The sequence below is a fragment of the Dromaius novaehollandiae genome, chromosome 1, assembly GCF_036370855.1.
Source record: "Dromaius novaehollandiae isolate bDroNov1 chromosome 1, bDroNov1.hap1, whole genome shotgun sequence".
NCBI classification, from domain to species: Eukaryota; Metazoa; Chordata; class Aves; order Casuariiformes; family Dromaiidae; genus Dromaius; species Dromaius novaehollandiae.
This window is the reverse complement of record NC_088098.1, coordinates 201,241,238-201,267,173: the sequence shown is the minus strand read 5'-3', so window position 1 is coordinate 201,267,173 and position 25,936 is coordinate 201,241,238. Positions and strand designations below refer to the sequence as shown.

Below are 25,936 nucleotides of genomic sequence, written 5' to 3'. Positions count from 1 at the left end.
CCAAGTGTGAAGAAGTCAAATACTTGCAAATGACCAGATGAAGTTTTATTTTTGGATCACATACTAAGCAATGTAACCCAATGCAACTGGATTCCCCCTGCCCAAATATACTATTGTGGTTAGCATGAGCATTACTGAGTGTTCCTCTTCCTGTTAGGTCACTGAACTGGCTGTAATTAACAGTTTGAATTAAATAGGTGTTTATTTACTGTGTAGGTGCTGCTCTATGATCCTCTTTTTGACTGGACTATGAACCCTTTGAAAGCTTTGTATTTGCAGCAGAGACCAGAGGATGATGCTGACATGAGCTCTACACTCAATGCTGATCCACAAGCATGTAACAGAAAAGCCAGGTACAAGATTGTTTTTCCTATTGTGTGGTTACTGCGCTGTTGCTTTGTTTTAGAGTTTTCTTCTGAGTGTTACTAATTTTGTTCAGGATCCCTATCTACTCCACTTTTTTTTATTTTTCCAGCAGTGATGACCAGAGTTTCAACAAAGTGGCTGAGCGTGTTCTGATGAGACTTCAGGAGAAGCTGAAAGGTGTTGAGGAGGGAACAGTGCTCAGTGTGGGAGGGCAGGTGAACCTTCTCATACAGCAGGCCATGGACCCTAAAAACCTGAGCCGACTTTTTCCTGGATGGAAACCGTGGGTGTAACTTGGAAGGATCAAATATGTTTTTATAAGAAACTTGTTTTTAAGCAACAAGCGTCTTAACATTTCAAATTGGTATTTCCTAATTAAAACATTGCATCATCAGCAACTGTGAAGGTTTATATGGATTAATATTAGGTGGATTTTCTTTTTCAATAGCTTGTTATGAAGTAAGCATTTTTTCTGCACAGTTATGTTCACCATCCAGCGTAGAACACCAACCACTGCTTTAGTGTTCCTTGTTACCTGCAAGGCTGATCACTTTGCTTGGGCAAAGCGGATGCATAATATTCTTGAAGCCTTTGATTCATTTGTCTGTCTCTTAAATAGCTGGAGTCTTGTATGAGAATTCTATATGGTAACATGACTGTGTAGAATGGATGGTCTGAAAACCACAAGTCATGAAATAACTAGTTAAAGTGCATTTCAGAAGTATGGGGGGTATACCTTAAAGATAATGCTACGGTGGCAGTCGACAAAAATACAAAAGAAAACAAAAGAGCACCTCACCTTTAATGAACTGAAGGTTCTGGGGGCTTTTAGCTTAGTTAAATGGACATTTCTTCATATAGAAAGGATCTCCGAGCCAAGCATAAAATAGTGCTGCTTTTTTGCCATTGTAATCAAAATTATGTTGGTACTTTCTTTTCATAACATTACTTCAACAGCATAAAACAATAAAAATTATTTAGTTCATTTAACTCAAACTTCCATGATAACATAGGCTGACTATGCAGTGAAGTTTAGCATACCAGATCTGCACCTCTAAAGCAAATAGTCTTTCTGTATCTGGAATAAATACCTTTCAGAAACACTGTAGCTGTATTTTGAACACAATTTGCTTTCTAATTGCATACTTTTACAGAAGATTTTGCCCCTTATGAAATGAAAAGACCTAATGTAATTGGATAGGCGATTAATACAGATAATAAGAGAATCTACTCAAATAATAGTCTCACTGTTATACTAATAAATCTTGCCAAATCATTCTTATATTTAAAAATATGAATAAACGTTGGCATACTGTAATATCATCCTAATTTACACTTTATGCATTTTTACAGTGGTATAAGTGAATAATTTCTGTTCCAGTTATCATTTCACTGATTTGTATTTGTACAGTCTAATTACAATTTTTATGCTGTATCTTTGCTTTGTATGTTAATGTCAACATAGAAAAATGAGTCTTTGTATCATATTTTCATGAAGCTGACATAAATTTTTGTTCATCCATGGAACCAAATGTGCATCTTGGCTTTTCTCTGGCAGAACTCTCATCCAGGCGTACAACAGCGTGTTGTTTGAAAAGCAAACTTACCGGGCAGAGCAAGCTTTCCCTTTGCCAAATTTGAATGATACTTATGAAAGGGAGAAATGACAAGTAGAAAAGGACTGAACAAAATGTACTTTAGAGTTCCTGCTTTTAAACAGTAACTACCAAAGACTGCTTTCTAATTATTTTTGTTTCAGTAACTCCTCAATTTTAGAAGTCAAAATTACAAAAATGAATACTTTGCAAAAATGTATCTTTTAGACACACACCTAAATTTTCCGTGTGTCTGAACAGGAAATAAAAGCCTGGGTGGAAGTGCTGTTTTATTCTGTACAATGGTTTTGTTACAAGTGCTACTACTGAAAATAAAGTAGATTAGTATTTGAGTCCCACGTATATATTTACTATATTAGTAAGCTAGAAATATGTGAAGACAAGTTAAATTGCCTCTATATTATTATTTTTTTCTTGGAATGCTCCTTAGTAATTTGAAAGATCTACATTTAGAAAAGATCATTTCTAAGGAAAATGAGCCTGTGACATAATACAAAGCGGAAGAATTTGTAACAGATTCTGACTTTTTGGAACACAGAGACATCTTTATTGGAAATTACTTGTTTCTGGTCTAACTTCTGTTGGACAAATGTCCTCAGGGATGTGAACTGCCTAAGTTAAACATTAGGAGATAAACCAATTTGACTGACCTGCTCTGCCTGAACTTTTCCATCAGCAAAAGACAATGTCTCGTGAGTAGGAATCACATTAAATTGGCCACTTGGTGAGGAATGTGCTATGTAAATAAAATGCAAACGAGTCTTCATCAATGTCAATCTGAAAACTTTCAAGGTTCTTCCAGGTAAAAACACTTTAAAATCATTTTGCCAATAACTGAATTAATTAGATCACTACTCTATGTTACTATGAAACTGCTGAGTATATGAAATGTATTTACTACTACTGAGTATTTTTTTGAAAGTGCTAAAATGTTAAGCTTCATCTCTTCAGGGCACAGTGCACTGTTACACATTCTGTGTTACTTCCTATACTATTATTACATACCTGCACAAGTGGTAATGCTTTAATGACAAAGGACCAATAAAATACCTTTGTAAACAGGTGGTTCCAAAATCTGCTTAGTGAAATTCAGTTATGTGACTGGTAAATGACAACATTATTATACTTTTATTGCTACTTAATCTCTGTGAACTTAATGTAAGCCAATACAATGTTGTCTTGTGGGATGTACAGATAGCTTGAAACAGGACTCAGAGACAAACTAATTATTTTTGCTAATACTAGTACTTAATGATGATACTAAAATACTAGTTTTAAATAAAATTGATCATTTCAGCAAGTAGGTCGAAGAGTAGCAGGGTGGTAGAGCAAAACCACATGAAAACCTGGGAACTGCTGTAAGGAAGGATTTAGATTCTCTTCCCTCCACATTTCAAAATCTTACTTGTATCGTAGTTTTATGAAAATACTAATGTGTTGTTCATGTAACACATGCTTTCATCACCTATCCTGTGCATCAGCACTGTAACTATACCTGTACTTCAGCATTCTGGGCTGGATAGTTATTAATGTTAGTAATATCTGTAAGGGCGCACACAATTGCTTTCCCCTCCTTCCCTCATATGCTGTATGTATGGCCATAGAAAATGTGGTGCACAGTGATTACACTGTCTGTCACTGCAGAGCTGCCTCTTTGCAGTATCCATGGCTGTTCCTCTCCATCCCCTCTCCCCATCCAATTTGCCAAATAACACACAATATGCAACTGATTGAGTTTATCATTTGGTTGCCTCCACTGCTAATGAATACCACCTATGCTGGATGCAAAGCAGAAAAGATTATAAAAAAATGCAAACCTCTGTAAAAGATTCCTCTTTTGAGGGAACTTTTCTTTTTGGATCAAGTTGTGAAGAAATCCTGCCAATCCTTTAAAGATTCCTAGGCGATGGTGTACTGAATCTTTCCTGTAGCTTCCAGGATGGAGCTGTGTTGCAATGTGCATGGTGGTTGACTGTTTCTTGCAGACATCTGATAATTTGCAGAATTTGACCATATACTATTTTGTTTCACAGACAAGTTTCTTCCCCCAGTCTTTTTTCTCCATTTTGATAGTGGTTACCATGAACTCTACCAGAGCTCCATCAATTTTAACAGTAGTGCTACACAGTTTTTCAATTTTGGACAACTGGTATTTGGCCTCAGGCCTTCATCAAATCTTCATGTGAGGATGGAGACACTTCAAACATTTATGGCTAAGCCATCTTCACTTTGTTTCTCAAAGACTGAGGGGTACCCAGAGGGACATTCTAGTTCTTTCTCAAAGCTGATGTCAGAATTTTACCTCATTGAATGGGCTGAATCTTTTGGTTTTCTTTCTGAAAGTGAACACTAGGTGGAATCTCTGCTTCACAACCTTAATATGAGGAGGCCTCTCCTTATTTGCACAGATCCAGCCCCAACCAGTCCTCTATGCTGTTTTTGTCCATTGCTAAAAGAGCTAGTGGTATGGCTATGTCTTTTCCACCACTGTCCAAAAGGGTAACAGGTTATGTCAAGCCTTTGCCAGGACCATGACATGCTCTGTCAGGGCTCAAGTGATGCTGGTAGCATCACTATCTCTATTTTCATCACTTACTGGGCAGCCCACTGCAGGGCTATCTGTTCCTCCTGCTGTACTATCTCTGACTTCTCCAGGGTGATGTGGCACTGGGTAGAGCAATTCTGAAGCTGGTTTTAGGTGAAGAACTTGCTCTCCACTTCATAAATTTATGGCATGGTGTAACTGCTTGCAGTCACCCATGTTTGTGTTGACAGTCTACTCTTGTAAGATGTTTCTTGCAAGCAGTAATGTACATACACAGTGTTTTCATCTGCCTTCCCCTTCCCTTCTCTTAGGTCTTCAAAATAATTGCTTTTCTTTGATTAAAAAGGCACTGAAATAGTGGTGGTCATACTCCTTATATGCTTATACAGCAAGAATGTGAGAGGGTGGAGAAGGGAGGGAGACAGAGACAGACACAGACAGTGTGCCTTTCAAACTCCTGCAAAAGAAAGTTTTCCAGTGTTCAGTGACAGAGTATATGTTCAGTTTGACTGTACCTCTGGCCTATATATCCTGAATACTAGTTACGAAGTCACCTCTCTGTTCCCAAAGTAGTTTTACACTAAAAGTGCAGGAAAACCTTGCCATACAGAACAAGTATTTGATTAACAAACATTTTTTTAGTAGCCTGATCTTTTCACCAAAAGCCCCTGTTTTGCATCCCCTCAATGTTTGCTTTTACAAAACCAGAGCTGACTGAACTTCTGGATTGGAAATCATATGTTCTGGAAACTAAACAAGTGGCATAGCAGCAATGAAGCCATTTCCTGAAATTTCGTTGTGCTTCTGCATCACAGCTAAAACTTGTTTTGCAGGAAGCTGGGCAGTTGTCAAGCATAAAATGTTCTTCACGCTGTGATGTCTTGATCAACATTATGGAATAGATATTTTTTTTCTGATGGGCAAGATTAATTTCTTAGTGCTTGGAAAATATTATGTTGTGTCAGATGTCAACACCTAACTGCCAAAATGACAGTTCCTTAACCTGCGTAAAAATCCATATAACTGCTTTTTTGGCACATCATTTAACAATGAAAGGTTAAGTATTTTTCCCTTCTATTATATAAGCATATATATTATTGAAGGACCTATTTAAATATTTTCATCTTAAAAAAAGATCTAATTCTACCAAGAGACTTCCATCTTTTCAGTTCTCACTGCTGCCTCATATGAACCAGTAGCATTATGCTTCCTTTTTTTAATTAATGATCACAGCATTTTTTTACAGTATATAACCTCAATGAAGGGAGAGCAGATTTCCATTTTTATGTGATTTTTTTCCCCACCTACAGAAGGATCTGTCAGATTTTCACTAAAGGTGTTGGAAGTCCATATGAAAAACAGTTTCACTTGCACATAGTGTTCCCAAAACTACCTGCATCTGTGACAGAAAATTCTTCAGATTTCCTGTAGAGACAGATTTTTATTCAAAGAGGACAAAGCATTTAGTTGCAGGTGTTGCTCAGGTCTCTGTAGCTACTGCAGAGAGAATGATGGCTTTGGAAACTTTATCCAGAAGTGCTCCATACAAATTTCACACTGTATCAAAAGCAAATAATTAGGTAGCTGTACCTCATCTCCCCCAACTTATCTGAAAAATCCCAGAAAACTTCCAGTCATTCTATTCCTGAACTTACCTTTGACTGAACAATCTATAATTAAATGTCAATTTTCATCAATAGTTAAATGTGCATGCAGTCATTCAAAGGACACTGTGAAATTATATAGTTGTACAATAGCTAAAGTTTGCAGTACACATGTTCTACACCCTATCTTCCATTCCCACCTTCCTGTTCTTTGAGGCACTATGACTTCTTACCAGTAAGGCAGCATAGCATAAATTTTATCAAGACAATTATTATTTGATACAGAGTTGTAGTTTCAGTCCTCCAGTCTCAGGCTCTGTCTCCAGCCCCCCCCCCCCCCCCCCCCCAACACACACACCCCCAAACATGCTATGGAAGTGCTAAATAACACATGCCAATAGGAGAGCCTTTGCTCAAATACGCACTTCCCCTTGCACTTTCCAAAGTTAGTGCTGCAGTGTGAGAGACTCTTAGAGTGCTCTTGACCTGTGTTCATGTTCAGCACTTGTGACTGACCAATAACCCGCTACAATGGGAGAAGGCTCAGAGGGCGAGGTGCCCCATGAAGTCCAGGAATAGTGTAGGATGCAGCTCATTAATGACAGCTGATGCACAAAAAGCTGACTTTATCTCAGCACAAAGGGGACCAGAGGGTCACTTTCGTGTTAGATAAGCAGTCACATCTGTTGAATGGATCAACTGGTGTAAACGTTTCTGCCTGAGTTTATCGAGAGAATGTGAACATCTCCCTGAGATTAGCCAGACCAGCATACGTGTACATGTGGCTCAGCCCAACATAGCGTATAAAACCTGAACAACTAACTAACAGGAATTTCAAAGAGAGCAATGGAATTGAGCTGGCTTCAACCCACATATTCCTTCACAGCGACTGGGAATGCCCAGCATCTTGACAGTGAGCATATTATGGAGACTGGTAACGGCAATCACACTGGTATTGTGATTGAACTGTGTATTGCAATTACTTTATTTTTCTAAGTGTATACATTTGTACTGTGATTTCAGTATATTGCTATATCACTCTGCTAAATCAAAAATCCCATGTAACATCAAATATCTTCAAAGTAAACTTTAATATTAAACATTGCACTCTCCATGTGTGGAATATCTAAAAGAACCTGGTCAGAGAGTACTGGACTCTGACAGCACTTCAGGACTAAACTAGTATTCCTCTTTTTAAGATTTTCATTCCATATAGTTTGCCAGTATATGTGGAATAACTCTCAACATTATGCAAATTTTTAATATGAAAGTAACATCAGCTTAATTAAAATTTAAAAGTCAGTTACTCTAATCACACAGACTAATGAAGCAGTATCTTACCAACGTCATTAGTATCTGAGGTCATAATTGCTTAGCCTGTGTGTGTGTGGTGGTGGGGGTGTCAGTTTCTGAAATAAATCTGTGTTGCAGCTTATCTGCAGTTGGCTTTTTATAATGCTGAGTAGCATGTTGCATGACCAGGGCATTGCAGGAGATTATCTCGGGGTATTTGAGAATATAAAGTCTGCTTGGCCAGTGTGGGAGGACTGCATGTTGGAAGGAGCCAAACTTGGTGCAGTGCTATCCACATCCCCTTTTGGACTGGGTTCCTGGAATGAACTGTCTCCCAAACTAAGGCTGTGTATTGCTCAGAGAGAGCAAGCTGATGCTGTCCAAAACAGAGGCCAGAAATTAGATGATAATTAAGCAGTGTGGGCAACCATGGATTCAGCCTGCTTGACCCCATGACCCTCCAGCTTGTTTCCTATCCCTCTTTTATTTAGCATTATAGACACAGACTTCAGTTAAGCAAAATCTGAGATGAATTACATGGCCCCTTACAAATGAGAGCTAATCCTTCAGACAGACACTGTCCTTAGGTTTCATCTTCCCTAAAATGGCTACTGACTGCAATAAAATATTCCCTTATAACCTGCTTTCCTGAGCAGTGTTTCTGCATTCAGTTTTTCTCATTTGTTTTATCAGGGCAGTAAGCCTATAAAAATCAGAACTGATGTAGCTCTCTTGCTAGGAGGCTCCAGCTACTTTCTCTTTAGTTGGAAGGGAACCTATTTATACAGTACACGTTTCTTTTGATAGATGCCCCAGCATATCACAACATGAAGTCAAATAAAACCACTGGGGGAAGACTCTGTGTGGCAGTAATAGTCTCTCGCGAATGGCTGGACTTGGGGGAGACTGGCTGAAGGAATCTGTTGCATGCTAGAACTTTAAGAATGACTGTTAAAAGCAGAAGAAAATAGTCTTGGGCAGAGGGATACAACAATCAATCACAGTTTACAGGTGCACTGGGAAATGTAATAAATAAGTGTTTTCAAAACAGGTTAAAGATGAAAATACCCAGCAGTGATGAGTCTAAAAATCACTTTCACTTTGTAGTAATTTTCAGCAAAATATAAATGAATAGTAGCAAAATTACCATTTAAAATTTGTATCCATTGGAGAAATTTCTTCCTCAAAGACAAGGTGTATTTGCCGGTGTTACATTTGATCTTGATGTGAAATCCACTCCTCTTTTAGGTAAGGGACTAGGACTTGCTGTTTGTTTTAAGTTATGGTGCGGAATCTGGGACAATTCATATATATCATGTTGCGATTTAACAAAATGGAAGCCTAAGCAAAAGAGTTGAAATGCAAGTCAGAAAGTCCACAATGTAATTTAGACGTTTAAAATAACTTTCTCTACCTGTTACAAATCCTTGTAACACTAACTTAAAAAAAAAAAAAAGCTAGATAGTTCTATTTGTGTCAGAGAAATGGCGATAGAAAAAAAGAGAATTAACTTTCCCTAAAACTGCCCATATAACAAGCTGATTTCTGCTATTATGAGACATAATCTCTATTTTTTACTTAATATTGCTCTACTTTTAAAAAATAAAAGCAAAAGATAGTCTGTTTTTTTTGAGAAATACTAAGGATAGTTTGCTGGCCAATTTTTTTCCAGACAGCAGTATTAGTCCTAAATTACATCAAATTTAATTTCAATTATGCAAGTTTAAATGAGAATAGAATCTGGCTCTGTATTTGACTTTTTTTTTGACTTGCTTCACTTCCCTAATCAGTCAATACTGTATGTTAACACGCCTACACACGGCATAATATTTAAGTAGATCATACACACTAAAAGCCTCTTGGCTACATCAAGACACAGAAACTTGGGCCTAAGTGATACCCTAGCAGCACACAGCAGTCCTACTGTCTAATTAAAGACAGTTTTTAAATCAATCTATTCAAATCTATGAAAACCCAATGGTTTGTGGGCACAAACCACCATGTGACATACATCTGTTTATAATTATCTATTATCTGTTTAATCTTAATTCTGTCATTTACACGCAAGGTCTTGAAAGGCAATGACAAGAAATGAGGTATTCTGTTAAGGTAAACGTTATATGTGGAATGATAACAAAGACCTTTGAGACTGTGGTTCTCCTAGGATATTTGATGAACATAAAGCAATAAGGTGTTTTGTCATCACTCAGTTCAAATTAGCCAGCTTTACTTTGTGTAACACATGAAATTAAGCTTTTGGGCTCTCTATTGCTCCTATTGCTCTTCCGAACTGCTTTCCTTCCAGCTCCTGTGGTATTTTTCACCCTTAGTTTTTATGGTTTCGAAGTATCCTTCTTTTTGATTCCAAAAGCCCTTAATGGATGTGGCTTTGAGCCTGTCTCTCCAGTACTTTACTAATTGTTTCCTGTTTTCACTGGAGTAGCTGTATTACAGATGTATCTGAGGGGTCTTTTTATACTGTTTCCTGCCATGAAAGAATTACTCATCTTTTAATTAAAGGCATGCTTGAAGCTTTTAAAGTTACATAATGCCTGAACAAATTACATGTATGTAAAATTATTTTAATAAATTAATCTGCTGGTATAAACAGAAAAATCCTTTTTACATTTATATCCTACTGCATTGTCCAATTACTCTTTATTAGAGGTATAAATGTCTCAGTAATCAAGTGATCCAATTGACTCTACGCTCTGAGAAGCTTTGTGGATTTCTTAGTTGGAGAAAGAAGCTGTTAAAATATGTTCCATATATTAAACAAGTCTTTTATTTTGCGGTTGTCTGCCGCAGTGCATTTAATATATCCAATTTATAAATAACTCCTTATTTTTACATTTGTCTTCCAAACATGACTATGAACTAATCACAATTTACTGAAAAATGCTTTATCATCCACTAGGTAGAAAATTAAGGCTTCCTTTTGTAGGATGTTCTATGTTTTCATGATATGAGGGTGATCATGGAATGATATGCACCAAGTGCTTTTCTGAAAGACTTAAGAGATCACTCTCTTTGATGTCTGGCCATTGTGACAATTTTTTTTGTCTTGATGTGCAAGAGGACACACATTTCCTAATATGGGAAGTACAAAGTATAGACAGAACACAAGTGCTGCAAAGAACAGCATTTACCTTCATGTGGTTGACTGTTGCTCTTCAAAAAGTACAACCAAGAACAAAATAAATTTAATTCCCAAATATATTAAGTATAGAGGCAGATATATATAACAACCTTTAATAACAAAACCATGTATCAGCAATAAGACAACAATAAATGAAAATCGTATTACACAATCCTAAGAACTGATGAATTTTGATAGCTTAAAATAAAACTGTAGATAAAACTGCGATTACTCTGAGTAATTCAAAATTAAGATGAAGGACACGAAAATCCTGATGACTGAAACAGCTGCCTCTTTCAAAGTGTACTTTACCAGAGTCCTAGGCTTTGGGATTCTGCTGATTGTCTTGTTACATATAGCTATAGAGTAGGGTTCATGGCAATAATTGTGTAAGATGCTTGACTGTGGAAAGACACAAGTTTTCTTAAATAGACAGTGTCAATTTATATGATGAGAGTGACTAGTATTTGCTTATTGTCTCAAAGATGAATACTTCCTGCATCTAGAATGACAGCCAGTGAACTTTAGAAATAAATGCCGAATCATGACTGCCTACGATGAGTTCAGCACAAAGTATCTGCCTTTCAAAAGGACTTTTTTTGTAGAGTTCTAAATTTTATACCCCTTTTTTAATTGTTAGATTAAAGCATAATTTCACTTTTTAAAATTCACTACCATAAAAAGGATTGCCAGGTCTTAATGATACATACACTACTTTTTATGGAGTTTATATCGTAGACCTAGAAACTCAGCAAGTTATAGAAAAAAGTCACTGAGACAAAAAAAAGTACCCTGTTGCTACTTTTACATTAATTCTTAAAAATTAAATTGTATTTAAGAAAACTCATTGCTAATACAGAGACAGTCACTTACCTTGGCAGTTAGCTGAAGAGTTGCTTGTTGCAGTTTTATTCCACTGGCTTATATACCTAAACACATTAAAACAAACATACATTCTATTTAATGCATTGCAATTTACAAAATCCTATGAATTAACATATCTTTAATTTGATGGCCTATTATTCAGAATTTAGAAATACCTCCTAATGCACTGCACTGCACTAGGGCTTTTATCAAAGTTTTATCAAATTTTATCACTAATGATTAAGTCTTCCAAAATAAGATCCCAAACATATACTTACTCCTCATAGTTGAGTGCATTTGTCCATCTCAGTATTTCATCCACTTCCCAGTCCATTACATTGTTTGATCCTTCTTTCTCAACAGTGTCAACTATGCCTTCTGCAGCCCTTTGAATTAAGATTGTAGCAGTAGGATCTTCTGTTGTGACCCACAAACTTCCTGCATAATACCTAACAACACAGGAAGCAAGAACTTTTTCTGCTATAGGCTGCTTAGGACAGCCATTGCTTAACTATTCCATATAGTAACAGTCTACCTGAATTAAAGATACATGGCAACAAATGCAAACAAAGTCTGCAGTTGACCAGAGGTTCTAGGCCAAGGGGAAAAGCTCAGGCTACCTGACTCCATCATCGCTGAGACACAGATGATTAGCAGTGGGGGAACTGCTGAGAACCACTGCTGTGAGTTGGCACCATGCCTCACCATCCTTGAAATCTGGGGAACCCATACCTCTTTTCAAGAGGGTGGCTATTTGCCCTGTGGAGCTTCTCAATGCTCAGCTTTCACAAGTCACCACTTTGGGGTAGGCAGTCACTAGCAAGGCATCTGAGGCCATCCTCCACAGTTTCTACCCTCAGGTAATATACACAGGAGATGGTCATCCATTCATGCATTCACTGTCAGCTCTTTAATTGTGGGGGTAAATTATGCTTTAATCTAACACTTAAAAAAGGGGTAGAAAATTTAGAACTCCACAAAAAAAGTCCTTTTGATTAATTTGTGAATGAAGAAGACAGACATCATCATTTTCATTACAACTTGTTTAAAGAGCTACTTAACACATGAGAGTCCACAGACCAAAATGCCTCCATCACCAGGTGGACAACACCATATAGTGGTTTTTAATAGGATGGCTTGTATTTAAACATTACTACAGAAGCAAATTAACATAAAAACAACAAATAAAAGGTGTCATTTCTACATGGCAAAATCCTTACAGATTTTAAGGCTAGAAGAAATCATCATTAACTAATTCGATCTCCTATAGTAACACATACCATATAATGACAATTAGTAATTCACATAATGGTGGTAGATATTCTTTTATAATATAGGTGATAATTTCTACAAAGGTTTGGTTAGCTTTCAAACACAAGTTTCATTTAGTCCAATACCAGAAGTTTAGTCTAAAGCAGGCTAAGTTAGAATCCATATATAGCCAACACAGAGAAAGATGGAGTCTTCAGAAAGTGAGTTACCCTACTGAAGAAATCAACCTGTCTAACAGTCAACATACCAAAGAACTAAGGAGGGACTGAATCATTCGTTGGACATGCCTATTTTTATCCATTGATAACTGAGGAAGGCTAGGCACTTAATTTTAGACTAGGTGCTTAAATTTTCATATTATGATGGTGATGGCAAGCCACATGAAGAAGGCATTTATCTAAGGAACTTCTTCACAAGTCTGGAAAGGAATTTTTATGACCTTCTGAAATACTGTCACAACATCTCCACAATGCTGCCAGATTTCAATAGGGAAATCCACAGAGAAAGGTAATACAGCTTGAAATAATGTTCCTTCTCTCTGGCTTGTGCCCAAAGCACCAGATGTATAGTTTCACAGTCATTTCATTAACAGAACTCCTGCAGTAGCTTTGTTCTCAATGAAAGCAGCTCAACATGATATTCAATATGACTTGATACAGAACTTCACTGTTTATCATGTACATTTTTTAATTAAGCAGGAAAATTAGTTATTTCTGTAAACAGCCATGACAAAAACTGTTTTAAACATATGAAGAAAACCTATGCACGTAAGTCTGAAAATTGTATTAACTCACATTTTTTTCATCCATTCAATTTTTCTCTTTTTTCGCTTTTTCTCAATTTCTTGTTTCCTCTTCATCTTAGAGTAATGAAACTCCTCTGTCTTTTTGTTTACCTCATCTGTTACAGGATCTATAGTCCTCCAAAACTATTGGTAAATGTGACATATTGAGAGAATTTCATTAAAGTGCCGTTGCTGACATTTTTAAACTCTAGTGTGTATGTTCTTACAGGTCATATGCTTTGGTCTTTTACGTCGACAATATTTATAGATGTATCATTTATATGTTTTACATAAATACTTAGTATAATATGCCTCATCAGAATCTATTTTGAATCTTTTAAGTTGTCTTCTCACAAATGCTAATTCAACCACAATTGTTCCATACTGTAATTATCTGCACAAAATCTGCCACACCTGCAGTAGTGTCCAGTTCTGGGCTTCCCAGTGTAAGACAGACATGGACATATTAGAGCAAGTTCAGCTAACAGCTACAAAGATGATTAAGGGACTGGAGCATTTCCAACATGAGCAAAGGCTGAGAGAGCTGGGACTGCTCAGCCTGGAGAGGAGAAGACTGAGGGGGTGACCTTATCAATGCATATGAGCATCTGAAGGGAAGGTGTAAAGAGTATGGGGCCAGATCCTCTTCAGCGGTGCCCAGCAAAAGGCCAAGAGGCAATGAGCAAAAAATGAAAAACAGGAAGCTCTGTCTGAATCTACGGAAAAACTCAGATTTGAGAAATACAGCAAGAAAATAATATCCCAAGTTTAATTTCTAATTTCTACGTAAATGTAAATGAAAAGCAATCTGTTACCACTCCACAAGATGGTACATGGATTTTCTTTTTTTTTATGTTATGAAATCCTTAGAGGTTAAGAATAATTGCTCTAACTACACCTAGGTTAGTTCAGCATCAGAACTGCAGAGGCACAACAGTTCAACAGAAATGTTTCACTTCCCTGCAGTATCAGACAGTAACTAGCCACCCTTAAACTTTTAGATAGATGACACTCAAGAAAACTGTTTAGTTAATCTTTCTTCAGGTCAGATTACTATTAGAACACTGTTTGTGCAGACCTTTCATCTTTAAGAAAGATTGCCAAAGATACAATTGTTTCCACAACTAAAAAAATGCCCCATAATTTCAACATAATTTAATGCTGCTATTTTCCACCTTTTTATACCATAGATTATAAAAGGCCTTTACTATAGAAGCATGTTTATCAATCCCAAATTTTGCCACAAACAGTGTATTTTATTAACTGTTAATCTAAACATAGTTAAGCTTTAATGTGACAGAGTATTTCACTTCATTGTTCTTATTTAAGCATTACATTGTATCTTTACAATTAAGCCTATTTCATAGCCGACAAAGTGTTGCGGGATAGTACTCAGAGCTATTTGAACACATTCTTATTTACTATGTTATTCAATGACTAAGTTAGGAGGAAGGTATTATAAATAAAGGATTATAGTAGTATCTCATGTAGATCCTCAGTCATTAACTCAAATGGCAACAAAGATCTTGTCTATGATGATTTTATATATGGACTATGTGAAATACGGTTCCCATTCACACGTGGGGCAACTGTGAGGAAAAAGATGAATTAATGTATTAGGGAAAAACAGTTTGCTTTTCTTTGCTTACTCTGATGGAAAGAAGTCTCCAACCATTGTTCTCTATACGCTTGTACCAGCCGCTGCCATCATCCTTCCAGATCTTTCCAAGAATCCTTTCTTGCAGCAGCTGCTTGGGGTTTGGTTTTGTATAGTCTTTAGGGCTGTTGGCACACATGTCCACAATAGGTCTATGAGTGAATATTTTATAATAAATATTTGGAGGAAAATTAGCCTGTAGAGAAATATTACATTAGAACATGAGCTGGCTTTTTTGAACATTCACCCCTTAAAATACATAAAAGATTGAAGGTTTATAATAAACTCAGACAGGAATTCCATATATGTGGAAATTATATTTGATAATTTAATAGACTCTATTAACGATCAAAAGAGGCTACACCCTTATGTATATCAGTTGGTTAAAACAGTAACAAATCCTTTGGATTTCTTTAAAACTCAATCAATTGAACTGACAAATGATTTATTGTATAACTGCACTCAACCGAATCAATCTAACTTCTGTCGAAACTACTGTAACTGCCCAGCAAATATTGGTCTGTGTAATACGGTCTCAGAAAACACACTAGAAGTCTTGACTGCATTGTTCAATCCTTGTCTTGCTAAAAAGAAAGCAAATGGAAATGTTCTACCCATACTGCTATTCCGGTATTCTCGCCAGATGTCTTGGAAAACCCTTTGTGAGAAATGGCATGAAGAGAATGGAGAGCAGGCTGAAAATCACAGGACTCACTGATAATTACATCAGGTATTATCACCCACTACCAATCATTTTTGATGGAAATTATTTTGATGACAGGTGGTCACACCCACTTCTCTCACCCTGCAGAAAAGGGACCTAAAAATATCACTAACACAATTTAAAATGTCAGGACATACCTTGTTAAAATAACCTTTTTCCTTTTTATATTTTGTCATGGTGCCAGCAGCTGCTGAGGAGTAAGGTGGATCTGAAATTCCCATCCTCATACTCTTTTCTTACTTCACACTAACTCTTACTAAAGGGGATCATCCTGCAAGTAATAAACTTGGCACCTTGATGTCTAACCTGAACAGAAGGCTAAGTAGTGTCTAATGCTTCACTAGTATCATTTAGAATTGACGTGATATGCATTAATGATGTTTTATCTATGAGGCACTGTTAAATAAAGAGAAGAAGGTCTGGAACAGGAATGAAATAATTACAGAAGAAAAGTATAAATTCAGTAGAAATATTTAGCCAGGCAGCTGGGTAAAATGTTGGCAATAAATTAGCTTCCTTCCAGCAATTTCAGATATTCTAATCATTATAAATAATTCTTCATTAAATACCTTGAAAGCATGAGGTGTTTACACAGAGCTGCTACTTCAAGTTATTTAAATGTCAAGTATCAAGAAACAAGTATTTTATGCCTAAATCTAAGCATATACATACATCAAGATCTTTCAAGTAAAAGACTTTTTAAGCATTTATGTATTATTTTCAAATCTTACAGTAGTAAGATTCTAAGTCAGAGCCTATGCACCACAGGCTCCCTCCACAGTTAACAGAGCTGGAAAGTCATTTCCACAGAGCAATTTACCACAGCTAAGACATTAATTGTCCTCTCGAGATAACAATTTCTTCCTTTTGACTATACAGGGACCTTGAACAACTATCCTCTTTGCTAATGTATCTCAGCTAAGTGACTAAAGGCAGGTGGAATAAATCTGGCCATTGAAAGTCTGCCATAAAAACCTTGTTCCACTGAAATCAACTTAAAAACTAACATTCAGATAACCAGAGCTGTACTCTTAGTAAAAGCAGACCAACCATAAATCTCTAAGTCAATGTGACTGACAAGTGACCAGAACTGCAGAAATACAGATCGCTTTTTTTAGGTGCTTAATTCATGAATTTAGGAATCTAATTTTATCCACCATGACTTGTTTACTTGAATACATTTATTTTACATAAATACGCTTAATATTTTCATGCACTAGTAAGCCTGTGTATCAGAATGAACACCACAGTGAACATCGCATACTGTAAAATGATACTTACACCACCTAGTCTGAATTTGATGAAAGCACCTGCTGCAACATCTAGCAACTCTGCCTGCAAGTAGAAAAGTAATAATCTACAATGCTTCCATCCTACTGAGAAATTAAGACAGAAACAGTTATGAGCAATTACATAATTTATTTTTTGAAAGTAAAGCTAGGCTTAAAATCTCTCAGTACACATGTTGAATACAGTATTAGTTAAACAGTTGGATCCCAGACACCAACAGAGATCCAATACTTGGGTGGGGCTCTGCTGCCCATAACCAAGAGGATGACCTCATGTATGCAGCAAATATTTTAGTCTCAGCAAGTTTAAATTGCTTGAATTATTCTCCCTGAGTGACTCCAGATATGTCCATTCCTTACCAAAGATGTCATATCACCTAAAGCTATCAAAGATTTGGGGAATTCTGCTATTTTTAGCTTCTGATCTTCTAAGAGGTTTATTCAAAGAAATTTTAGTAATGCAAACATAAAATTCCACCTAGCAAAATACCCTCTCTCTGATATTGGCCATTCTCAGATGCTTAGGAGAAAACAGAAGAAATATATGACTGCAGAAGTGATTTCTAACAGCGACTGCCCTCCCAGCTTCTAGCATTCAGGAACATATTGAGCCAGCAGGTGCATCTCAACCAACATATTTAATAATCACAGATGGACCTACCTTCTGTGGATCTAACTAATCTCTTTTTAAAACCATTTCTATATTGTACCTCTATAAAAATGTGTATCAGTAAGTTCCAAAATGTAATTGTTCACTCTGTGAAAAAGTAATTCCTTCTGGGAAGGCAACTAAACAGGAAGAGGAATTTCGGGCTGTACAAAAATCAGTCCCTGAATCACATGGTGAAAGACAGAGAAACAGCTAGGAAGGACAATGAAGCCCTGACTGATAGATGGGGAGCAGTTCTGTGATGCTAGGATCTGCAAGTTTCATATCAGTACTATTGGCTATCAGGCTATTGCAGCAAGATCCGGCTCCAGATTCAGACTCCTAAATTTTCATACCTACTTGTAGTTGTCTACATGTGAGCTAGACCCTGAGGCAGCTAGTCAATGTGGAGCTACCTGATATCATCAGTGGAGTTTATAGAGCAATTCAGTTGACCAAGTATCGTCTATTTTTTGATGGAATGAGTCACTCTCCAGGTTCTGTCAAGTGTACTTACCAAACGTGCACAGACTATAATGACAGTGCAATTACCCAATCACACATAGACACTTTAATTAGGTGTCTGAATCTGCAGCTGCATTCCAGACTTAATTATACTTAAGAGGCTTTCCATTTTGTTACAAATTATTGCTATTAAAAATAAACATTGTGTTATTTAAATAAAGCTATTCTATGTCTCTGTATTTACTAATTGCAGATCCCAGAAAGAAGAAATATAGGGGGCAAAGTATTTTAGGCCTTCCTTTCCAATTGCATCTGTGATGTTTGCTGTATCTTAAAATCCAGTCTAAACAGAAAGATCGCAAATGGAAGCAGAAACACATCTAGCCCTGGATGCCAACACCTACTTTTCAGATAATTGATTTTCTTTCTAAATGTCATTATAAATTAATTCCTGTATATTACTGTGAATAATCTATTTCAATGACTTGGTAGTACCTGCAGAAACATACTCTTGATCAGGTCAGCCCTCTACTAGAGAAACCAGAAAACATGCAAAACATAATGAACTTTCTAGCAGACAGAAAGCTGCTTCATGAAAACACCATCTACAGCATCTCAGAAGTATGTACACAGGAAGTCTACTTGGTCTATAAACACTTTTGTAATTATCAAATAGCTTTCAAATAGCTTACAAGAAATGAATCGCTGACCTTATATTTACTTCTAGAAGACAAGTGACTTCTATATGCTTAGTCTCTTCCTGTCTTTTTTCACCTCTGTTTTATTTATGGTTTTTATTTGGATGCTCAGCTCTGTCCTGCCTCGGATCATAGTTTCAATTGTGTTCAAACTCACAATGCATCCGAACAGCAGGGCTCAGAAAAAATGGGGGGCAACCAAAAATACTGTTTGATTTATAATACTGTAATGAGCCTCGTTTTACAACACTATATCACAAATAAAGAACATTGAGACAGGCTATAATTAGAACATAAGTATTTTACTTCACACTGTTTTGTATAACTTGAATAGTGATGTATCAGTAAGTACAGCCCTTACCTCCCGAGGGTCAATACACTTCATCAGAAGACGAGGATCCCCCGCTCCTTTAAAGCTGATTAGTTCTTTGTAGTATTGAAATATACGCATATCCTGTAGAGAAGTGCAAAGATACTAAAAAAGCCATAGTCTTTGTATTTTCCAGTTTTGGAAAATAGCTGCAAATGGATTTTCCCACACTTAAGCTTACAAAATTTAAGATGAATTGAGGCACAATCTTTGAAACAGTCTAATAAATTGTATTTATCTAAGAGAAACTGAACACATTATAAGAAGAAATAGTTTCCATTAATGTTAGAATAAGGTAAAAATGAAAGAGCATTTCAGAGGGAAATGCAACCAGTATAAAAGTATAATCCTCTGATTTCTTAGAGAGTATGTTGAAATGGAGCATCTAAATCCATCTAAATTGCTAAGTAAAACTCAGCTTTTCTTCTCCAGCTTAGATTTACAGAACTAAATCTAAAAATAATTTGTTAATGCTACCCAACACTTTTAAAATTCCTTTTGGTAAGATCAGATCATCCTATCCAGACCCTTCCTTTTCCAGCCATCATTAACTACTCATGGCTCTTGAAGATATACTTTCCTCCAGCAATACACCACTGTCCTTCTGATGAGGGCTGTCCCTCTGTATTTGAAGCCCTTGTAAAGGATACTTGTCTGCATGCTGTGGACTACTACAAAAGAGAAGGGTACAAAACACAAGAAAAATCATTGCTGGTATGTGCCCATCGGTAGGAGAGCAGCAACGTTCTGGAACACTGCAATGCAAAAAGTTAGGATAAGTGACCTGAGCTTATAGATTATTTTCTTCTCTTCCTAGATCCTTGTCAGTGAGTTCCTAACAATGGATGTAATGTAATGTTTATTGAAACACCATGTTTTGTAATTCGGTCAGGACACTGAGATCTGCCATGGAATGAATATAGAAAAAAGTAAATTAAAAACTAAAGTTAAATTCAAAAACTCTAAGTAAAAGGTAGAGTAGATAATTCCAGGTAGTTGTCAAAAGGACATCTGCTCAGTGCACTCTGCCTCATAACCACCAATAATCTGACAGCAAGATAAGACTGACATTGCACACACCGAATGCAGCTTCCTAAGTAATAACAGAGGATATAGGTATATTTGATGCATTACAGTCATCTACTGGACAAGAAGGCAAGTATGACAGGTCCCTCCTCATGGAAGAATGGTCTCTTTAAGTACAGGACAATGAAGGTAAAAACAGAGAAGCTCACAAGAAAGAAATGCATTGAGGGTTCCTAAATATGTATATATTACATCCGTTTCTTATTTTCGTCTCTAGGTAACCTCTTCTGACCACTATTGGAGACATGATACTTGTTCAGCTAAATCTCTCATCGCTCAGTACAGGTGTTCTTACAAAAACAGCACAGTGATGAAATCACTTAGTGGGGAGAAAAGAAGAACAAGGTTGCAAACTTAAGAGGTGAAGAGGATAAGCAAGCAGGAATAGAGAGAGTAGGGTAGCAAGAAAGAAGAGGAGATGATCCAGCCTTAGGAAAAAAAGTAGAGCAGAAAATGGTGATAGAGCCTAGAGCGAGAAAAGAAATGGGATATTCACAGAAATCTGTGGAAGAGAAAAAAAGAGAGAACTAAAGGCAAAGCTGAAGGGAGAGACACGCTCACCCAGAACAGGTTTGTGAGCACGGATCTTGGAGAGGCCTCTCACTAGAGCAGACCCAGCAAACAGAATTATGTATCATTAGACAGCAGAAAGAATATGAGAGGTGGCCCTGAGTTGAACAGGATACTACTGGGAAGTGAAAATGCAATCATCCTTAAGGTTGGCATAAATAGCACTTCTTATCTGATGTTGATTCAACCTATTTTTGCCTGAGTATCATGACACAGTCTTTAATTACATATTACAGACCATTTTTCCCAATGAATCCCATCCCATCTATAAATGTATCCAAATACATGTTGTTTTAACACCTTTTATACTTGTAATCACAATACTTGCAGTAATTACTGACATGTAAACACTCTTAAAGTAACAAATAGACACATTTTAACAGAAACTATTTTAAAATAAGTTCCATTCTTTACATTTTACTTACCATCCAGAACACAAGCTTTTGCTGAAACAGTGTAAGAACTCAGAACATCTGCAAGAGCTACACTATAAGATAGTAAAATAATACTATAATATTTAATATATTTAATTTAATATATTTAATACCTTAAATACTAACTTAGATGCACTCCTGATTTATTATTTTATTTCTTCTTCAATTGCTAGGACCTTCATTACTTAATGAATGTTTGCTTTTTCCCATTCCTACCTCAGTCCTACATGTATTTTTCAAGATCACAGAATATTCTTCAGTATTACTCTGGGGGCTCCCAATGCTGCATTCTCTGTAAAATCCAAAATTACAGATTTTACCAGATTTCAGATGTACAGTATGTACACTAGTAGGCCTCACTGAATTTGGGAATTATTAAAATCCAAGGCTCAAGCAACAAACATAACAAAAAAGCTCATACAGTATAAGGAGATAACTTTCTTTCACACACTAGGTAAGGTGACTTTTTTTTTAAACGGGCAGTATGGAAACTCCCTTACTTCTGATAAGTCAATATAAAATCCTCACATAGACCTCTGTGCACTGTTACAATATACAATATTATATGTATCTACAGAATATATCACAATATACTTCTGTGCACTGCTAACCATCTATTAAGACTCTGAATAATCTCCTGGAGATTGCAGGTATTTGTAATGGTGGAGGTGAGATCACATTGGAGAAGTTCTCTCTTTTGGCAGAGAATTCACTGTCATTTTGGTTTAAGAAAGAGAAGGATTTAACAAAGAGAAAGATTTAGTATCTACTGAACCATATAATAATTAAAAACAAAACAGTACTTCAGACTTACAATACAGCTTTTCCAGCACCTCTGTATAATTCTTGCAGCATGATTCTGTTTCTCAATAGGTGCAGTAGGGAAGACACCAGCTGGAATGTTCTTTCCTTCCATTGACGTTACAAATATCTATAAGAAAGCAATATGCAGGAATGTTGTTCATAAATATTCCAAAACTGACGGAACTACTATTTTCACGATCCTTTTATTTTAGAATCAGTTTGAAGCATGTATTCAATAGACGTTTGAAAAAAGTCTGTCAATTTAGAGTTGAAAATAGTATTCTTTTCCATTGTTTCCTCCCTAGATTTACAATCTTAAGCAGAATTCTGAATGAGGAATTGTTAGAAGTTGATAAAACAGACATAAAAGACTTCCTTTTCAAAGGTCATGCATAACTACAAACAGATAATAATCACGATCAATCACCACGACTACAAACCAATATTCTGGATGTGTATGTGACATGTAGTCTTAAGTGTCTTTGTAAAACACTACCTTAGTGCCCTGTATTATTACAGAGAAACAGGATACCATAGAAACATGAATAATCTAATAACCAGAATAGTCTCAGCTAATAAAGATCTATAAAGACCCTATGAACACTTCATGGTTTGTAATACTTAACCTGAAAAATTAATAGAGACTATCTCTTTGGACGTGCAAAGCACAGCCACTTGGGCATCTGCTCTTCCATAAACAAATGACGAAGACACTATCTTTGTCACTAGACAGTTGACTCCAGAAGTTCATTATTTCTCAAATTAGGCACTCAGGAAGATGACAAAGTAGAGATTCACTCAGGTAGCAGAATTATGTGCACAAAAGCTCATCTTTTTTTTCCCAGTTGTATCAGCAGACGTACTGCTGATACTGCCTGGAAAGGTTTTATTTCCACCTCTGCTGAAAGTCTTTTTTTTTTCCCCCCAAGAGTTCAGTATGTACATCTTCGTGACTTCTAGACTGAAGAATGAAACAAATATTTTAGCCTACCCTTTCCCAATTCCTAGATGGAATTTATTGTACCAACATTTAGTTCATTTCTACTTGGTTTAGTAACGGTGACAGCAATGAGCAGAAGCAACACAATAAAGAGAAGGAGGCAGAGGTTGCTCTCTGTACTGCTGATAAGAAAGTACACAGAACGGTCCGGATATAGCTAATGTAAAATATTAACAGCAAAAAGAAAGCAGCTTTTCCAAAAAACAACAGAATATTAAAATTAATAGAAAGATTAGAAGAATAAAATAGGTGTTTCTTGAAAAGGTATATGGGATACACATTTCCCAGTACATGGAGCTAAAGAACTACTAAGACTAACACAAAGGATAGTTAAAACTACAAACAGAGCTAAGAAATTGAACAAAAAAACACTTAAATTGAAAAATCAGCAATATTCCCCTAGAAGACTGAAAAACTAGACTGGGAAAGGTATCTGATAATGAACAATTCTACATTATACATGGCATAAAACTAATGAGCTAAAGGAACTTTCAGATACCTAACTACTGTGATTCTTAATTTTACTTTGAATGTGGCTAACTACAATACCATCCAAAAAATGGAACATACTTTCTATCATCTCTGGAGTAATACAACAGATTAGATATACCCTCTGTTTAAAGGAAAAAAGAAACAATATTTCTACTTCAGGGGGATTAATTACAGGCACCAATTAAATTATTAGTGGATCTTTTCTCTTTTCAGTGCATGCACCTAACTTCCACTATTGTTCATGAGATTACACATTTTCAGCGAGCAGAGAACCAATTTGTAAGTGATGACATTTGCATAAACCTCATTAAGTAAAACGAAGGGAAAAAAGAACAGATCAAGAGTTTATATGAAGAAAGACAAAAGGTTTTCTACCATATGTAGACATCTCCTTAACAAAACACTAGAAAATTAAATGCAGAAAATTATTCCAAATAATTATAACTGTATACTGAGTAAGTTTTCTTGTTGCCAATTACCTATGCCTCTACTGCTAAGGCCTTCTGGCTAAAGACATTGCCATCAGCATCCATCAAAATGTCCAGCTTTGGGCCATACTTCTATCCAACTAATTTATTTTACCTTCCTACTCATTTTTTCTTTTTTCTGTTAAAATGTGATTGAGACTCTACCATATACAAAAATAAAACTAGCTTATCTATAAAATAGCTTACTTTCCAGAAAGTGTTGACTTAAGAAAGCCCTAAGTGAGAAAACTATTTAAGATGTTGCTTTACCTCATTTGTCTGTAGTTTTGCGTATGCAAAAGGTGGTGCTTTTTTAAATGTTGTTAATGCATTAATAGCTCAAAAGTTACTGAAAATCCAAGGGTTGTTCATCTACTCATTTACCAGACACGCTCTCTCCTTCAAAACCTTAAGGACTTTCATTAAGAATAAGGAAAGCTACCACAAAACTTGAATAATGAAATAGAAACCTCCATTTTAGATTCTTTCCATAGCGCTTATTTTCACCTCCTTATTCTGACGGAGAGGTATTTTTACCAGTCGAAATTCACATCACAACATGAAGAAAAAAAAAAGTGCTTCCTTCAAAAAGGCTGATTTGAAGCACTAGTAGCTCGTACTCAAAACGCAAAATTAACCACCCAACACAGGCCGCACGTGTTTCTACGCCCCTCCTGAACAACGCAGAGCACCCCAACCTCTCCCTGGGGCAGGTTTAAAAGAACCCGAATAAAATCAGTGCTTTAAAGTAGGAACTTCGGTATTTCGTTGTGAGGGTTTCTGCGAACTGCCAGCGCCGCGGGCGCCGACTCCCAGCCCCGACGGAACGACCCGGCGACGCCGCCGCCATTTTCTCGGCCCGCGCTGCGCCGCCCCCTCGCAGGCCGGCGGCACGGCCGGGCAGGGAGGGCGGTCCGCGGGGCGCAGCGCGGCTTCTCCCGCTCCCTTGCTATCGCCCTGCGAGCCCGTCGCGGCCCACCTGCCCTCGCCACCCTGGGCTGCCGCCGTCTCCGCCCGCGGGGAAGCGCGCCCCAACGGCTCGCCCGGCTCTGCCGCCGCCGGGGGCGCGAAGCTGCCCGCGGTGCCGGGAAGGGAGGGCTTCCACGCGTGCTAACACAGCCCCCGCCCGCCCTGCCTCCCGCCGTCCTCCCCAGGCAAAGCTCCCCTCCCGGCCGCGTCGCCTGCAGGGACGCGGGTTTCCAGCAGAGGAGGTGAGAGCTTTATCAGCGCGTCCCGACTGGCAGCTTGAGCTGGGAGTAACACATACAAACAGCCCTGAGGGAGCAGGGAGGGGAAGGGGAGCCGGCCCCCCCCGCGGGGGCCGGGCAGCAGGAGACGGCGGCGGGCGGGACGCGCCTCGCCTCGGCCGCGGCCCGGGGGCGAGACCCTTGCTTCACCTCCCTCCACCCCTTACAACTTTTTAAGCAAGGTCCAAAGGGAAATGACAGTGTATTTGGGTTAGGATCACTCTCCTATATAGGTCAGCAGAAGCAGCAATTAAAAAAAAAAATAAACTTGGTATGTGTTCAGGATGTGACTCCTATTACCGAATAGCTTAATCGTGTAAATGGTCACTGAATCATGAACATTCAGGCAGGGAAACATCAGTTATATCCTCCCTGTCAAGAAAATACCATTTCCCAAATAACACTCTAATAAGAGGGAAACCCACTGACAGCAGGGTAGGTTTGGGGGCTTCAGCGACAGTTGGAGGCGTTCAGCTCAATCTCTTGCTCAGTCTCTTTTTA

General features: G+C 37.3%; 2 protein-coding genes across 8 annotated transcripts in view; one reads left to right on the top strand and one right to left on the bottom strand.

Annotated features, from left to right (window-relative positions):
• ATM (ATM serine/threonine kinase) overlaps positions 1-2,314 on the top strand; it is an 82,849-nt gene extending 80,535 nt beyond the window's left edge. For 3 of the 4 annotated variants that reach the window (XM_026100193.2, XM_064505053.1, XM_026100191.2), the window contains 2 exons: positions 217-353; positions 476-2,314. In XM_026100193.2, the coding sequence (XP_025955978.2) occupies positions 217-353; positions 476-659 (321 nt within the window). In that variant the 3' untranslated portion in view covers positions 660-2,314. The remainder of the gene's footprint in view (positions 1-216; positions 354-475) is intronic. The other variant, XM_026100192.2, reaches the window with a different exon arrangement.
• A 3,634-nt stretch (positions 2,315-5,948) lies between these two features.
• Positions 5,949-25,459, bottom strand: C1H11orf65 (chromosome 1 C11orf65 homolog). 4 transcript variants are annotated; one of them, XM_064505057.1, is made up of 11 exons: positions 25,168-25,459; positions 22,240-22,356; positions 21,642-21,717; positions 19,327-19,419; positions 17,146-17,199; positions 15,133-15,336; positions 13,494-13,627; positions 11,706-11,876; positions 11,437-11,492; positions 8,572-8,765; positions 5,949-6,084 (listed from the first exon to the last, which is right to left on the bottom strand). In XM_064505057.1, the coding sequence occupies exons 2-10, from the start codon at positions 22,278-22,280 to the stop codon at positions 8,608-8,610; spliced, it is 987 nt and encodes a 328-aa protein (XP_064361127.1). In that variant the 5' UTR covers positions 22,281-22,356; positions 25,168-25,459; the 3' UTR covers positions 5,949-6,084; positions 8,572-8,607. The 4 variants fall into 4 exon arrangements, with proteins under 4 accessions (XP_064361127.1, XP_064361128.1, XP_025955990.1 ...); XM_064505058.1 differs by lacking the exon at positions 25,168-25,459 and adding an exon at positions 24,459-25,092; XM_026100205.2 differs by lacking the exon at positions 21,642-21,717.
• Between the last annotated feature and the right edge of the window lie 477 nt (positions 25,460-25,936).

Coding starts and splice junctions, on each gene's coding strand:
- C1H11orf65 (XM_064505057.1), bottom strand. CDS start 22,280: ATGCTGCAAGAATTATACAGAGGTGCTGGAAAAGCTGTATT. Junction 15,337..17,145: donor TCAAATTCAGACTAGGTGGT/GTAAGTATCATT, acceptor ATTTCTCTACAG/GCTAATTTTCCTCCAAATAT. Junction 11,877..13,493: donor ATTGAATGGATGAAAAAAAT/GTGAGTTAATAC, acceptor CTGTGTTGTTAG/GTATTATGCAGGAAGTTTGT.